At 44.8% G+C, this 17,053-nt stretch overlaps 1 protein-coding gene across 2 annotated transcripts in view; it reads left to right on the top strand.

Annotated features, from left to right (window-relative positions):
* The first annotated feature begins 9,002 nt into the window (after positions 1-9,002).
* LOC116501389 (guanine nucleotide-binding protein G(q) subunit alpha-like) overlaps positions 9,003-17,053 on the top strand; it is a 136,927-nt gene continuing 128,876 nt past the window's right edge. Inside the window, exons 1-2 of one of the 2 annotated variants that reach the window (XM_032206914.1) lie at positions 9,003-9,336; positions 9,782-9,926. In XM_032206914.1, the coding sequence (XP_032062805.1) occupies positions 9,791-9,926 (136 nt within the window). In that variant the 5' untranslated portion in view covers positions 9,003-9,336; positions 9,782-9,790. Of the gene's footprint in view, positions 9,337-9,435; positions 9,927-17,053 lie in introns of those variants that run through there. The other variant, XM_032206913.1, reaches the window with a different exon arrangement.

Raw genomic sequence — 17,053 nt, 5'->3', positions numbered from 1 at the left:
GCTTTCACTTGGAGGTGCATTCAATATACTTGGAATCAACTGCCCCAGGGGTGGAAATACAGCCCTACCATTTCCCATGGACTGATCCAGATGACACTGGAACAGGGGAACGCTCCTGAACACCTGAAGTACATTGATGACATCCTCATGTGGGGCAACACAGCAGCAGAAGTTTTTGAGAAAGGGAATAAAATAATTAAAATTCTCCTGAAAGCTGGTTTTGCTATTAAACAGAGTAAGGTCAAGGGACCCACATAGGAAATCCAGTTCTTGGGGGTAAAATGGCAGGATGGACGCCACCACATTCCAATGGATGTGATCAATAAAATAACAGCAATGTCTCCGCCAACTGGCAAAAAAGACACACAAGCTTTCCTAGGCCTTGTGGGATTTTGGAGAATGCATGTTTGTAGTGGGTTTACCTGGCAAGGTTTTGGTAACAGGGGGCCATAGGGGTGGTTTCTGTGAGAAGGATCTAGAAGCTGCCCCATGTTTGGGAAGGACCCCATTGTTGACCCGAGCCGAGCCAATAAGTGATGTTGTTTTGTGCCTCTGTGAGAGCATATTTAAGACAGGAAAAAAAAAACGCTGCAACACACAGAAGCTGGGAGAGTGAAAGGAGTGAGGAACAGCCTTGCAGGTGCCAAGGTCAGTGCAGAAGGAGGGGGGGAGGTGCTCCAGGCGCCAGAGCAGAAGTCCCCTGCGGCCTGTGGTGAGGACCATGGTGAAGCAGGATGTCCCCCTGCAGCCCATGGAGTACCACGGTGGAGCAGGGTTCCATGCTGCAGCCTGTGGAGGAGACCACGGTGAAGCAGGTGGACTTGCACCAACGGAGGCTGCCGCCTGTGGAAGACCCCTGCCAGAGAAGATTCCGGGCCAGACCTGTAGCCCGTGGAGAGGAGACCACGCAGCAGCAGGTGACCTGGCAGGAGCTGCTGCCCGTGGGGGACCCAGGTTGGAGCCGTTTTTTCCTGAGGGATGGACCCCGTGGTACGGACCCATATCTGGAGCAGTTCTGGAAGAGCTGCTGCCTGTGGGAAGCCCACGCCGGATCAGTTCATCAAGGACTGCATCCCGTGGGTAGGACCCAACAGCACAGGGGATGAGAGTGACCGAGAAGGAGTGGCAGAGAAGTGCTGTAGACTGACCATAACCCCCATTCCCCCGTTCCCCTGCGCTGCTCGGGGGGGGGGGGGGGGGGGAGGAGATGGAAGAGGGTGGATGGGGAGAAGGTGCTTTTGGTTTCTTTCCTTTGTTTCTCACTTCTCTAGCTTCTTAGTAATAAGCAATAAATCTTACTGTCTCCTTATGCTGAGTCTGTTTTGCCCATTACAATAATTACTGCATGATTTTCTCATCCTTATCTCAACCTTTTAGCCCTTTTCTCATATTTTCTCCCCATTCCTCTTTGAGGAGGGGGAGTGAGAGAGCGGCTGTGGTGGCGCTCGGCTGCCCACTCGAGCGGAACCATGACAATGTTCCAGGCTGTAGTCAGCTTGTGAGTCCTCTATATTGGGTGACCTGAAAGAGGAACTCTTTCGAGTGGGGCCCCGAGCAACAACAGGCCTTTGAACAAATCAAACAAGAAATAGCTCGTGCAGTAGCCCTTGTGCCTGTCTTTACCGGACCAGCTGTGCAAAACATACTTTGCACTGCAGCTGGGGAGCTTGGGCTCACCTGGAGCCTCTGGCAGAATACCCCAGGAGAAACTTGAGGTCGACCTCTGGGGTTCTGGAGGTGGGGCTATCGAGGATCAGAAGCCAATTACACCCCAACTGAAAAGGAAATATTAACAGCATATGAGGGGATTCGAGCCACTTCAGAAGTTGTTGGTACAGAGGCACAACTCCTCTTGGCCCCACAGCTACCTGTGTTACATTGGATGTTCAAAGAGAAGATTCCCACTACACACCATGCAACTGATGCTACGTGGAGTAAGTGGATAGCGTTAATTACACAGCGGGCTCAACCCAACCGCCTAGGAATACTGAAAGAAATCATGGAATGGCCGAAGGGCAGGGATTTCGGAGTGCTGACAGAAGAGGTAACTCGTGCTGAAGAAGCGCCACCATACAATGAGTTGCCAGAAAACAGAAAGCAGTATGTGTTGTTCACTGATGGATCCTGCCGTGTGGTAGGGAGCCATAGGAAATGGAAAGCTGCTGTGTGCAGTCCCACACGATGAGTTGTGGAGGCCATGGAAGGGGAAGGCAAGTCAAGTCAGTATGCAGAAGTGAAAGCTATACGACTGGCCCTAGAAGTTGCTGAAAGAGAAAAGTAGCCGGTACTGTATCTCTACACTGACTCATGGATGGTGGCAAATGCTCTGTGGGGTTGCTGCAGCGATGGAAACATAACAACTGGCAGAGCAGAGGTAAACCTATCTGGGCTGCTACCCTGTGGCAAGATATTGCTGCCTGGGTAGAAAACATGGATGTAAAAGTACATCATGTAGATGCTCACATGCCCAAGAATCGTGCCAACGAAGAACATCAGAACAACGAAGAAGTAGATCGAGCTTCGAAAATTGAAGTATCTCAGGTAGACCTGGACTGGGGACATAAGGGTGAGCTGTTTGTAGCTCGATGGGCCCATGAAACATCGGGACATCTAGGGAGGGATGCCACATACAGATGGGTTCGTGAATCGAGGGGTGGACCTGACCATTGAGGCCATCACACAGGTTACCCATGAGTGTGAGACCTGTACTGCAATCAAACAAGCCATGAGGGTAAAGTCTCCCTGGAATAGGGATATTCCATAACACATGATGTCACACTCAGCAATAAAAGGGGGGCTCTCGTGGGGGAGGGGGCTGTCCTCCCAAACAACCGTTACATGTTTTGAGGCCCTGCTTCTCAGGACGTGGCCGAACATTGCTCGTTGATGGAAAGTAGAGAATAACTTTTTTTTTCCCTTTCTCTCTGTGCTTCCACGCGGACCTTTTGTTTGTTTGTTTGGTTTTCTTTTTTCCCCATTCCCTTTTCCTTTAATTAAATCATTCTGATCTCAAACCTCGAGCTCTTTGTGTTATATTTTCTCCCCCTTCCTCTCTGAGGAGGGGGGAGTGAGAGAGCGACCATGGAGGAACTCGGCTGCCCACCTGAGTAAAACCACCACAGCTAGTAATAGGCAATAAATCTTACTGTCTCTCTACTCTGAGTTGGTTTTGCCTGTGACGATAATTGTTGAGTGATCTCCCCATCCTTATCTCAAACCTTGAGCCCTTTTTATTGTAGTTTTTCCCCTTTCCCTTTGAGGAGGGGGAGTGAGAGAGTGGTTGTGGCAGAGCTCATCTGCCCATCTGAGTAAAACCACCACAATGAAAGACTGGGCTTGATCAGTGCAAAGGAAGAAAAAAAAAGATGATAGTGTGGTGGTTCCCCAATGTTTTTTTTTGGCTCATGAGAAAGAAGACACAAGATGCAGCATGTTTAATATCGTACTTTGCTCTCTATGACAGTCTCACTTTGTCTGTTGAATTTCCTGTAGCAGTGAGAAACATTATAAAATCTTTCCGGCAACAGGTTTGCTTTAAACTATGTACTGGAGACTACTTGGATAGAGGAATATAAGATTACTGATGTTACAGAGAAGGTTTATCAGGAAGTATCTGTACAAGATTAGATAACAGTAAGAATAACATATATGGAAAATAATCTAAATATTTATGGGAATAATTTTATCTGTCATTTATCAACAGCCATTCACTCACCCTCCCCCATCCCTCTCTGGGATGGGAGAAAGAGAAATGGGAAAGTGAAGCCTGTGAGTTGAGATAAAGACAGTTTATTAAGACAGGAAAATAATAATAATGCTAATAGTACTACTAATAATGTGTACGAAACAAGTGATGCACAATGCAGTTGCTCACCACCCGCTGACCGATGCCCAGCCTATCCCTGAGCAGCCAGTCTCCCCACCCTAGCCAGCCCCATATTAATTGTTCAGCATGACATCAGATGGTATGGTATACCACTTTGGCCAGTTTGGGTCAGCTGTCCTGGGTCTGTCCCCTCCCAGCTCTTGCTGCACCCCTAGCCTGCCCACTGGCAGGACAGTGAGTAGCTGAAAAGTCCTTGGCTTAGTGTAAGCACTGCTCTGCAACAATTAAAACATTAGCATGTTATCAGCACTCTTCTCATCCTAATCCAAACATAGCACACTACCAGTTAATAGGAGGAAAATTAACTCTATCCTAACTGAAACCAGGACATCCATTATGGGTGTTCTTCTGACTTCTAATAAGTCATAATGTAAATGGGTATAACAGTGTGTAATGGCTATCAGCTGCTGACAGATCCAGGACTAGATGGTTCATTCATTAAAAATCTGAAGATATTGTTCAGGAACGATTTTTGACTCCAGTGATGTCAATGTGACTGGTACATACAGATTATTGACAGAACTGGCGGAGGAGCTGGCCAAGCCGCTTTCCATCATTTATCAGCAGTCCTGGCTATCAGGGGAGGTCCCAGTCGACTGGCGGTTAGCAAACATGACACTCATCTACAAGAAGGGCCGGAGGGTAGACTGGGGAACTATAGGCCTGTCAGTTTGACCTCAGTACCAGGGAAGCTCATGGAGCAGATTATCTTGAGTGTCATCACGCGACACTTGCAGGGCAACCAGGTGATTAGGCCCAGTCAGCATGGGTTTATGAAAAGCAGGTCCTGCTTGATGAACTTGATCTCCTTCTATGACAAAGTGACACGCCAGGTGGATGAAGGAAAGGCTGTGGATGTGGTCTACCTTGACTTCAGTAAGGCCTTTGAGACTGTTCCCCACAACATTCTCCTCAAGAAACTGGCTGCTTGTGGCTTGGACTGGCGCACGCTTTGTTGGGTTAGAAACTGGCTGGATAGCCAGGCCCAAAGAGTCGTGGTGAATGGAGTCAAATCCAGTTGGAGGCCGGTCACTAGTGGCGTCCCCCAGGGCTCGGTACTGGGGCCAGTCCTCTTCAATATCTTTATCAATGATCTGGATGAGGGGATCAAGCACACCCTCAGTAAGTTTGTAGATGACACCAAGTTCAGTGCATGTGTTGATCTGCTCGAGGGTAGGAAGGCTCTGCAGGAGGATCTGGAAAGGCTGGACTGATGGGCTGAGGCCAACTGTATGAAGTTCAACAAGACCAAGTGCCGGGTCTTGCACATGTGGTGCAACAACCCCGAGCAGAGCTACAGGCTGGGAGATGAGTGGTTGGAAAGCTGCCAGGCAGAGAAGGACCTGGGAGTATTGGTTGATAGTCGGCTGAATATGAGCCAGCAGTGTGCTCAGGTGGCCAAGAAGGCCAACAGAGTCCTGGCTTGTATCAGAAGCAGTGTGGCCAGCAAGGCTAGGGAAGTGATTGCCCCCCTGTACTCGACTGGTGAGGCCGCACCTCGAGTACTGTGTTCACTTTTGGGCCCCTCGCTGCAAGAAGGACATGGAGGTACTTGAGCGAGTCCAGAGAAGGGCAACGAAGCTGGTGAGGGGCCTGGAGAACAAGTCTTACGAGGAGCAGCTGAGGGAGCTGGGATTGTTCAGCCTGGAGAAAAGGAGGCTCAGGGGCGACCTTATGGCTCTCTATAGGTACCTTAAAGGAAGCTGTAGTGAGGTGGGGGTTGGTCTATTCTCCCACGTGCCTGGTGAGAATAGATGAGGGGGAACAGGCTGAAGTTGTGCCAGGGGTGTTTTAGGTTGGATATTATGAAGAACTTCTTTACGGAAAGGGTTGTTAGGCATTGGAATGGGCTGCCCAAGGAAGTGGTGGAGTCACCATCCCTGGAGGTCTTTAAAAGACGTTTAGATGTAGAGCTTAGTGATATGGTTTAGTGGAGGACTTGTTAGCGTTAGGTCAGAGGTTGGACTCGATGATCTTGAGGTCTCTTCCAACCTAAACGATTCTGTGATTAAATTCATGACCCTTTGTTGCGGTTTAACTCCAACAGGCACCTAAATGCCATGTAGTCACTCATTCACTCACTCTCTCCATGCGGTATGGGGGAAGAAAATCAGAACGGTAAAAGTTAGAGATCATATGGTTTGAGATAAAGACAGTTTACTAGGTAAAGCAAAAGCCATGCATGGAAGGAAAACAAAATAAGGAATTCATTCACTACTTCCCCTCAGCAGGCAGATGCTCCGCCACTTCCAGGAAAGCAGGGCTAACCACATGTAACGATTTCTTGGAAAGACAAATGTCATCACTCTGAAGGCAGCGGCCATCCCCCCCCCCCCCCCCCCCCCCCCCCCCCCCCCCCCCCCTTCTTTACTCTAGTTTTTGTTACTGAGTATGACATCATATGGTATAGAAAATCTCTTTGGGCAGCCTGGACTGTCCTTGTTGTGTCCCCTCCCAACTTAACTTTGCGTCTACCCCCATTCTTGCTGACAGGGCAGCATAAGAAGTAGAAAAGACTTTGTCTCCGTGTGAGCACTGCTCTGCAACAGCTAAAGACACTATTGTGTTATCACTGCTATTTTCATCAAAAATTCAAAACACAGCATTGTGTGAGCCTCTACAGATAAAATTCACTATGTTCCAGCCAAAACCATGACATCCTTGTGATGTTTTTTCCTTATTAAAAAGGCAAAATTAAATCACATTTTCACAGGTGAAGTACATAGTTCACGCTTTCTACAGTGAGCATGTAAAAGAGTTAGTTAAAAAAGCTAAATCAGACTTCCTCTACTGGGGAAGATTACAGTATTTTTTGATGTTTGCAGATTTTTAACAGGACTACTGTGCCCTCACTTTGAGGAGGGATTTTAATCAGTTGATCCGTATGTTGGAAATTCATTGACTTGTGCATATCCTTTCTTCATCAGACTTGATGCCAGATGCTGCTTGCTGTGGACTTCAACTCAGTGCAGCAGCGTTTCAAACACAGAACAGTTGTACATCCATTGAATATTTCTTGTAACCTGCACCACAACGCCACTTTTACATTTTTGTGAAAATCCATTTTCACAGCTTTTAGGAGCTATTGTGTTTTAACCAGGCAGGCAGCTAAGCACCACGCAGGTGTTTGCTCAACCCCCCCACCACAGTGGGATGGAAGAGAGAATCGTGAGGGGGAAAAAAAAAAGGTAAAAGCTCATGGGTTAAAATAAAAACAGTTTAATAGGACAGAAAAGGAAGAGTAATAATAATAATAGAATGCACAAAGCAAGTGATGCACAATGCAATTACTACCTGCTGACCGATGACCAGCTCGTTTCTGAGCAGCGGTGCCCCCACCCCATATTTAATTTGTCAGCATGATGTCATATGGTATGAAACATCCCTTTGGCCAGTTTGGGTCAGCTGTCCTGGGTCTGTCCCATCCCAGCTCCTCATGAACCCCAGCCTTCTTGCTGGCAGAGTGGTATGAGAAGCAGAGAAGTCCTTGGCTTAGTGTAAGCACCACTCTGCAACAATTAAACATCAGTGTGTTATCAGCATTATTCTCATCCTAAATCCAAAACACAGTACCATACCAGCTACTAGGAGGAAAACTCTATCCTAGCCAAAACCAGGTCAGGAAGAAATTCTTATGTGTTGAGAATTTATTAATGAAGAAAATCTTTTTCCATTTGGTTACTTATTTGCATTTTTACATTTACCCAGTCTATAATTCAATGTATAGAAACCTTTATTGCTGAAATTAACACAGTAGTCTAGGATGGACATAAATACACCTACATGCATATAAATTTTTTAATCCACATCAGGTAATAGAGATGTTCACTCATACTGAAATATCATTTTTAATAATAATAGGATTATAAAATGTAGACTAAAATTCACATATTTACTGGAATAAACTTACTTAAAATATTTTTTTTTCTTAAATGGTTTTGTGTATATATAATATTTCCTTTCAGTACCTAAATGGGGCCTACAAGAAAGCTAGGGAGGGACTCTTTGTCAGGGAGTATAGCAATAGGACAAGGAGTAATGGCTTTAAACTAAAAGAGGGCAAATTCAGTTTAGATATAAGGAAGAAAATACTTACTCCAAGGGGGGGGGGTGAGGCACTGGAACAGGTTGCCCTGAGAAGCGGTGGATGCCCCCTCCCTGGAAGTATTCAAGGCCAGGTTAGATAGGGAATTAGGCAACCGAATCTACTGGAAAGTATTCTGGCCCATGGCAGAGGGGTTAGAACCAGATGATCTTTAAGGTCCCTTCTAACCTAAACTACTCTATTATTCTATGGATTCACACTAAAACTAATAATTATATTATTGTATTGATTATTGCACTCTCTTCATCTTATGGTAGACTCTACTTATTTCATATTGTCAGTATATGAACAGCTGTAAGAAAGAAGACATGATTTTCAAAACAGATGACAATAGGTGCTGGAAAGAACAACACACAATAAGCTATATGTAGTAATGCAACCCTCTACCTACTTAATAGACTACTATAACTTTCTTGAAAGATTTTTCAACCTTCCCAAACAGCTAATTTAATGTGGAGGTGGAAAAAAGGTAATGACAGGTGGGAGAATTTTGCAAAGACTTCAAAAATTCACAAAAACTAGAACATAGTACATCCACTGAATTGTGTGCCATCACTCTGAGGGCTACTAAAGGTTACCTTAAGATATTTTCTAGTACTGTAATTGAAGACAAGCTGGTCTGGTCTTAGAAAAAAGGATAGCAGTTAAAAGCATTGGTTGAATAAGAGTCACAAGAACAGAATATAAAATACAATACTCATGACAATAGAACATTAGACTCTTATAAGTAAGGGAAGACACATCTTATGAAAATTACTCTATTTTACAAATAAGAGAATTATATTTTAGAAGTTTATTTTTACAAATAAAATACTGTATTTTACAAATAAGGCTGTGTTTCACGTGGCCGTTTGGCGCGAGAAACCATCCACATTCTCTTTCCCAACAGCTGTGGGCCTGGTAGGTGAGGCCTTCAATAGTTCCACTAGCTGCTCACTCCCGACACGCAGCGGTGTGAAAGAGTGAGAGAGCCAGTAGGAGAAGTCGCCATATTTTTGCCTAACCACGCCTACAGATCCAAGCTATTGAAAACCCTAGAGAAGTAGGTTCACGCTGTGCATGATCTAGCCGTACTTACTTTCTCTTCCTCTCTGGTAACAGGAACAAGCTGCGACAACTCTCCAGTAGCAGCTCTCCCCGCGAGAGGCGCAGGCGACTGTACCGTGAATAAAGGCCTGTCGTAAAGAAGCTCTCTCTACAGGCACGTACTAAGATTACCGGGTGACGTCGGACTTGCCCGCTTTTAGAGGAGCCGAACTCTCGCTTTCGGACGGAGAGAGACGGATGAGGGCGGGGCGGAGGAAAGGAAAAACAGGATTAGCAGCCATTAGGATCTCCGTGGGAGGTGGTTATTTCGGAGGGTGGTGGTGAGGGACGTTTGAGGACCGCGTTGGTTGCAGTAGGGTGAAGCAGTGAGGGAAGGAGGGGGAGGGGGAGGGGGAGGGGGAGCTGTGCTGAGCAGCTCGCCTCGCCTCGCCTCGCCTCGCCAGCGCTGTAAGGGCTTCTCCAGGGGATGTTTATATGTTGTTTGGTGTACGATTTAGAGGAGAGAAGGAGTTGAAAGCGGTCGCTATTTAGAGGCGGGGAACGCGGGATCTGTGCTGCTGGGAGGGCTGTCGCTTTTTCCGTGCCTGTGCGTGGTATCGAGACAGCTCTGTGCTTACCCTTCAGCGCCCGGGTTGGGTCTCTCGGGCAGAGAACGTCTGTGTCCCCTAGAGCTAGTGCTGTGGTGGTGTGTGTGTGCGCGAGCATACGTTTTTACGGGGGGGTGGGGGTTGTGCCTGAACCAGTTACGAAGAATGACTTTGGAGTCCATCATGGCGTGCTGCCTGAGCGAGGAAGCCAAGGAAGCCCGGCGGATCAACGACGAGATCGAGCGGCAGCTGCGCCGGGACAAGCGGGACGCCCGCCGGGAGCTGAAGCTGCTTCTGCTGGGTGAGTGCGGGTTTTTACCGGCAGATACCCCTTAAGTGCCGCTGGAGGTGTAACCTAGCCAACGCCTGTGCTTTACATGGTGCGATCGGGTTCGGTCGCGGTCTGTGCACTCGCCACCTTCGCCGCGGAGCGGCCGTGTCGTTGGCAGCGGGGACGTGCCTCCGCCTCCGTGTTGTGTGTGCGCACTCGCGTACAGGCTTCGCCAAGACGCTTGTAGTTGGATAAATAACTGTTTCCTATGGGTGGGTTTGATATGCAAAGAAACCCGGCCTTCTAAAATGGAGAGGGAAAGAGTGGCTGGAGAGGGAGAGAGATCGCCGATGATGGGTGTAGGAAAGTGATGAAAGGCAGCAGGTTAATGAAAGGACTAGAAGGGAAGTTGCTTTACAGATTGATGGTGACAGGCTTTAATATCTGCGTTGTTCTGTGAGCCTTGGAAAGGTTGTTGGGTCACCGGTTGCAATTTTTTTTAATCCTCATTTTTATTTAATGAGGTCAGCTGGGATAAGGGGTTTATGCCCAGACCGCTTTCAAAAGCAAAAGAAAAAATCAAAGCCCCAGATGCATGCATGAAGCTCAAGAGTAACCTGAAGTATGCTGGAGGTTAGCAGGATTTTTAATACCTTTGGAATCCATCCAATGTTTAGGAAATAAAATCTATTGTATCATTTCTCTTTCATTAAAATAGAGGTTGTTATTTTGGAGCCACAGGTGTGCAAAGGCATTGCTTGTTTGATAGGAGTTCGGCTTGCATTAAGATAAGCCTTTTGAATTAAAATGCAGTTGTCCATATCTGATGTGCTCTACTATGTTGTGTAGTTCCTGCGGTAACACAGCTTCTTCCTTAGACTAACAGGTCTTGAAATATGTCTGCACCAGTGTCTGGTGTGTGGATGAATGGGGATGTTCCAAATGGATGTGGGATGTTTATACCAAAGCTGTTTGTCTTGGGTCATGTGCATGAAAGTAGTGACTTATATTGGGGGAATAAACTGCCTTTTCCTTTCATCTCTCCTTATCTCATTGAGGAGTCAGATTTTATTTTAATGCTTGCTTATGTATGTCCTATTTCCTACATTAAATATTGCAGTTGGTCTCCTGTATATAGAGAAAGGTGTTGGGTTTCTTAAGTGGTGTTTTTTTTTGGTGGTGGTGGTGTTTTTTTTTTTTGTTGTTTTTGTTTTGTTTTTTTTTTTAAAAAAAAAAAAAAAAAAGGTAGAGACAGGTATAATGCTACCAGTAATAACATTGTCTCATTTTGGTTGGTGAAAGTGTTAGTTGCTGTTTCAAAATCCAAAAACAAGATAAAATAGACACCTTGGATTTGCTTAATTTTATAGATGTTTAAATATAATTATTTAACTATATACATTTGCTTCAGGAGAGGTAAATGGCACATTTGTTACTCAGGTCAAAACTGTTTCTGCATTTTCCTGATTCTTCTTGTTGTAATGGTAGACGTTTCTCCAAAGTTTTTTTTTTTTTTTTAAATTTTTTTATTTTTCCAAATGCATGAAACATTAAATCCCTTCTCTGTGGGATATATATTAGCATCATTCAGAGATTTGGTTCAAGGACAGAACCACTTCAAAAAATATGAAAATATTAATTAAAATGGTGAGATTGGGAACATAAATATCTGAAACTGCTTCAAGACATCCTTTTTTTAATTAACTAGACTTCTACTGTCCTATTACATGTCTCTTTCCCTCAAAACTTAAAATAGTAGTATTGTATTAACTTTAATGTATTAACATTATGTAAATGTTAGCAAACTTTTTTTTTTTTTCAAAAGTGCTGACTTCTCAGTGCCCTGTTTAAAAAGTGTTGTTGAACTGAGAAGCCTAAGTGTGTTACAGACTTCTGAGCGTGGGATAAAGTTATATCTGTTTCATCGTAAGGAGAGAACTAACACAGCTTAATCTGAGCTGTGTTAATTGGCTGCATGCACTTTACTTTGCACTTGCAAAAAATTTAAAACATATAAACTCTAAAGGTTTTAAGGAACAAATGCGCAAATCTATGCCTCATTTATTTTCTTGTTTAAAAATTAGATGTGTATACGAATACACATGTAGCAAGTATAAAGAAAAAAATCTGTGTCAGAAGAGGATTTTTTTTTAACCTCCTTAACTTGCATAAATTATATTGCTTCCTTGCAAAATGAAATATTTCCTTCCTAACTGTAGGTTATTGTTACTTTGTGACATGTACATATACATATACACCCTTCTTGTGTGTTGTTAATATCTTTTTACTTTTCATGGGATCAAAGAGTTTAAAATGTTAGGTCATTTCTGGAAAACTTGTTTTGCATGGTAAGATTACTTTAAAAATAAACCCTCTCCATGATTAAACATTAAAATACCACTTCTAGGTACTGTATTGCACGTCATTGTCCTGTTCTAATCTGTTTTAAAATTAAGCCATTTTTTTAAATCATTGTAATTTTAAGAAATTGAAACTCAGACATATGCATTGAAGTGTATTACAAGGACATGGTAATAGTTTAGCTACTGCAATTTAGATGTAATATTTAAGGTACTTTGGAACAAATTCAGTCATGCACTGAATTTGGTTTTAATCTCCTGTATTATTCAAACTCTTCCAAATTTCATGCCTGCTGAATGCTTTGTAAAAGCTGCTAGGCAGCTAAGTGCCATATAGCCACTCATTTACTCTCCCCAGGTGGGATGGGGGAGAGGATCAGAAAGGTAGAAGTGAGAGAACTCATGGGTTGAGGCAGTTTACTAGGTAAAACAAAAGCAGCATGCGCAAGCAAAGCAAAACAAGGAACTCATTTGCTACTTGCCATCAGCAGACAGATACTCAGCCACTTCCAGGAAAGCAGGGCTCATCACATGTAATGGTTTCTTGGGAAGACAAATGCTATCATATCACTCTGAACTCCTCCCCCCCTTCCTTCTTCTTTACTCTAGCTTTTATTACCAAGCATGATGTCATATGGTATGGAATCTCTTTGGTCAGCCTGGGTTGCTAATCCTGGCTGTGTCCCCTCCCAGCTTCTGGTGCTCCCCAAGCCTCCTTGCTGACAGCAGCATAAAAAGCAAAAAGAAGTGCTTAGAGAATCAAGGACTGCTCTGCAACAACTAAAAACATTGTTGTTAGAAAATTAACTCTGTCCCAGTCAAAACTATGACCGTGGGGCAGCATAAGAAGTAAAAATAAATAAAGTTCTTGATACAGTGTAAGCACTGCTCAGGAACAGCTAAAACATTGGTGTGTTATCAAAACTATTTTCACCCTAAATCCAAAACAAAACACCGTACAAGCTACATGAGGAAAGTTAAGTCTTATCTTGGCTGTGAGCAGGACCCCACTGAACTTTAAATCAGGTAACTCTTTGTTATACCTCCCAGTTCAAATTTACTCTGTATGTTAGCATTTTTTTAATTTATGATTTGGATGAATCAAAACAACTGGTTTCATAGTAAATCTGAAGTATCATCATTAGGTACTCAGAGATTACATGTTGTGGTTTTACTTGAATGGGCAGCCGAGTTCCACCACAGGCGCTCTCTCACTCCCCCTCCTCAAAGAGGAATGGGGAGAAACTACAATGAAAAGGGCTCAAGGGTTGAGATAAGGACAGGGAGATCATGCAGTAATTATCGTAACAGGCAAAACAGACTCAGAGTAGGGAGACAGTAAGCTTTATGGTTTATTACTAACAAGCTAGAGAAGTGAGAAACAACAGAAAGAAACCAAAAGCACCTTCCCCCCCATCCACCCTCTTCCACCTCCTCCCCCCGAGCGGCGGAGGGGAATGGGGATTGCAGTCAGTCTATAGCACTTCGTCTCCGCCGCTCCTTCATGGTCACTCTCATCCCCTGCACTGTGGGGTTGCTCTCTATAGGTACCTTAAAGGAGGCTGTAGCGAGGTGGGGGTTGGTCTGTTCTCCCATGTGCCTGGTGACAGGACGAGGGGGAACGGGCTAAAGTTGTGCCAGGGGTGTTTTAGGTTGGATATTAAAAAGAACTTTACCGAAAGGGTTGTTAGGCATTGGAATGGGCTGCCCAGGGAAGTGGTCGAGTCACCATCCCTGGAGGTCTTTAAAAGACGTTTAGATGTAGAGCTTAGGGATATGGTTTAGAGGGGACTGTTAGTGTTAGGTCAGAGGTTGGACTCGATGATCTTGAGGTCTCTTCCAACCTAGACAATTCTGTGATTCTGTTCCTCCCACAGGATGCAGTCCTTCCTGAACTGATCCTGTGTGGGCTTCTCACAGGCAGCAGCTCTTCAAGAACTGTTCCAGATATGGGTCTGTACCATGGGGTCCATCCTTCAGGAGCACACTGCTCCAAACTGGGTCGCCCATGGGCAGCAGCTCCTGCGTGGGCTCCTCTCCACGGGCTACAGGTCCAGTCCGGAATCTGCTCCAGTGGGCGTCTTCCACAGGCCACAGCCTCCATCAGTGCAGGTCCACCTGCTCCACCATGGTCTCCTCCACAGGCTGCAGTGTGGGACGCTGCTCCACTGTGGTACTCCATGGGCTGCAGGGGGACAACCTGCTTCACCATGGTCCTTACCACAGGCCGCAGGGGACCTCTGCTTTGGTGTGTGGAGCACCTCCTCGCCCTCCTTCTTCAGTGACCTGGGTGCCTGGAAGGCCGTTTCTCACTCCTCTCGGTCTCCCAGCTGCTGTGTAGCAGCATTTTGATTTTTTTTTCCATCTTAAATATGCTCTCACAGAGGCGCAAACAACATCACTTATCGGCTTGGCTCTGGTCAGCAGTGGTGCCCTTACCTAACATGGAGCAGTTTCTATATTGTTTTCACAGAAGCCACTCCTGCAGCCCCCCTGCTACCAAAACCTTGCCACGCAAACCCACTACACGTGTTCTCACATGTTCAATTTTGCTGTTAATAGCTGTGTTAAACAGAGTTGAGCATGCCCCTTCATCTATTGGGATTCAGTTGCATCCAAATACAGACCATTTCACTTTAATGAAGTAGCTGTCCCAGCTATCTGCAGCTGCACCAGTGCCTCACCAACCTCAGAGTAAAGAATTTATTTTTTATTGGTAGTCTAAATCTACCTTTTTTTAGTTTAAAGCCATTGCTCTTTGTCCTATCACTATACTCCCTGATAAAGAGCCCCTCCCCAGCTTTTCTGTAGGCCCCCTTGAGCTACTAGAAGGCTGTTCTAAGGTCTCCCTGAAGCCTTCTCTTCTGTCTGAACAACCCCAACTCCCTTAACTTATCTTCATAAGAGAGGTTCTCCGATCCTTTGATCACCTTTGTGGCCCTTCTCTGGACTTATTCTAACGTGTCCATGTCCTTCTTGTGCAGGGGGCCCTAGAGCAGTATGCAGTACTGCAAATAGGGTCTGATAAGAGCAGATTGGGGGGGGGAAATCATCTCTGTTCACCTGCTAGCTGTGCTTCTTCTGATGCAGCACAGGATACGGTTGGCTTTCTGGGCTGCAAGTGCACATTGCTGGCTCATGTTGAGCTTTTCATCCACCAACACCCACAGTTCCTTCTCATCAGGGCTGCTCTCAATCCATTCTCTGTCCAGCCTGTATTTGTGTTTGGGATTGCCCCAGCCCAAATATAGGACTTTGCACTTGGCCTTGTTGAACCTCATGAGGTTCGTGCAGGCCCACCTCTCAAGCTTGTCCAGGTCCCTCTCTGGGTGACGTCCCTTCCCTTTAGCATGTCAACCACACCACGCAGCTTGGTGCCTTTGGCACTCAGTCTCACTGTCCATGTCACCGATAAAGATGTTAAACAGTGCTGGTCCCAATACCGACTCCTCAGGAACACCACTTGATCTCCACTTGGACACTGAGCTGTTGACCTCAACTCTTTGAGAGCAACCATCCAACCTATTCCTTACCCCACTGAGTGGCCCATCCATTAAATCTATGTCTCTAATTTAGAGATAAGGATATCATGGGGGACAGTGTCAAATGCTTTGCTTGAGTCTAGGTAGATGATGTCAGTTGCTCTTCCTCTATCTTCCAGTGCTATAACCCCATCATAGAAGGCCACTAGATTTGTCACGTGTGATCTGCCATTAGTGAAGCCACGTTGGCTGTCACCCATCCCCTCCTTATTTTCCATGTGCTTTAGCATAGCTTCCAGGAGGATCTGCTCCATGGTCTTGCCAGACACAGTAGCAAGACTGACTGGCCTTGTAGTTCCCTGGGTCTTTCTTTTTTTTTCCCTTTTTGAAAATGGGGCTTATGTTTTTCCTCTTCCAGTCAGCAGGGTCTTCACCATGCTGGCACAAAATGCACAAAGGATAAAAATCTGTCAATAATCACCTTTCAGTTTAGTCTCTGTATCAATGTTATTCATTGGGGGAAACAATGTGCTTTCATAACATTTATGATTTAACCTTAAATTAATCCTGAAAAGGAAAAAAAAAAAAGTTGTTTGTGGAACTTCCCCAGTAACTTTTAAAACTTTCCAAAGTGTAATATCGTTTAGACCCATGTCTTTCAGTATTAATGTATCTCATTTAACAGTATTCATGGCTAATAGTATTATTGGCTGCATTAGGCAAAGTATCACCAGCAGGTTAAGAGAGGTGATCCTTCCCCTCTTCTCAGCATTGGTAAGGCCACACCTGGAGTCCTGCATCCAGTTCTGGGCCTCTCAGTACAAGAGAGACATGGGCATACTGGAAAAAGTCCAATGGAGGACCACCAAGATGATTAAGGAGCACCTCTCCTTATCATTGTGTATGGATGTATATCTATATATGATAGAATATATTAGTGTTTATTTTCAAGAGTCAAATTAGGTAACCTTAGAAATAGTTTCTCCAAAGAGATACTTACCAATCTAGTTTCAGTGAACAAACATCAAGAAACATATTAAGTATTTGTTCCTTTTCTAGTTGTAAACATATACTTTAGTAAGTACCTAAAATTATTTCAACTGTTAATTGGTAGTATACAGATGGCTCAATAAAAGATAATAAGAAAAGGTTGCAGTGTTTTCAAAATAATTACATTTCCTGCTTTAATGAAGAGCAAAGAAAGTAGCCAATTAAAATATGCTATCCAATATCACCTTTTTTAAGCTATGTGCATACAACTGAAGCATAGTAACAGTTTACCTACTTATATAAATTGAGGAGACTATCTATTTGC

This window comes from Aythya fuligula, chromosome W, assembly GCF_009819795.1.
Source record: "Aythya fuligula isolate bAytFul2 chromosome W, bAytFul2.pri, whole genome shotgun sequence".
Lineage (NCBI taxonomy): Eukaryota > Metazoa > Chordata > Aves > Anseriformes > Anatidae > Aythya > Aythya fuligula.
Note: the sequence above shows the minus strand (reverse complement) of the source record. Positions and strands in the feature narration are given on the sequence as shown.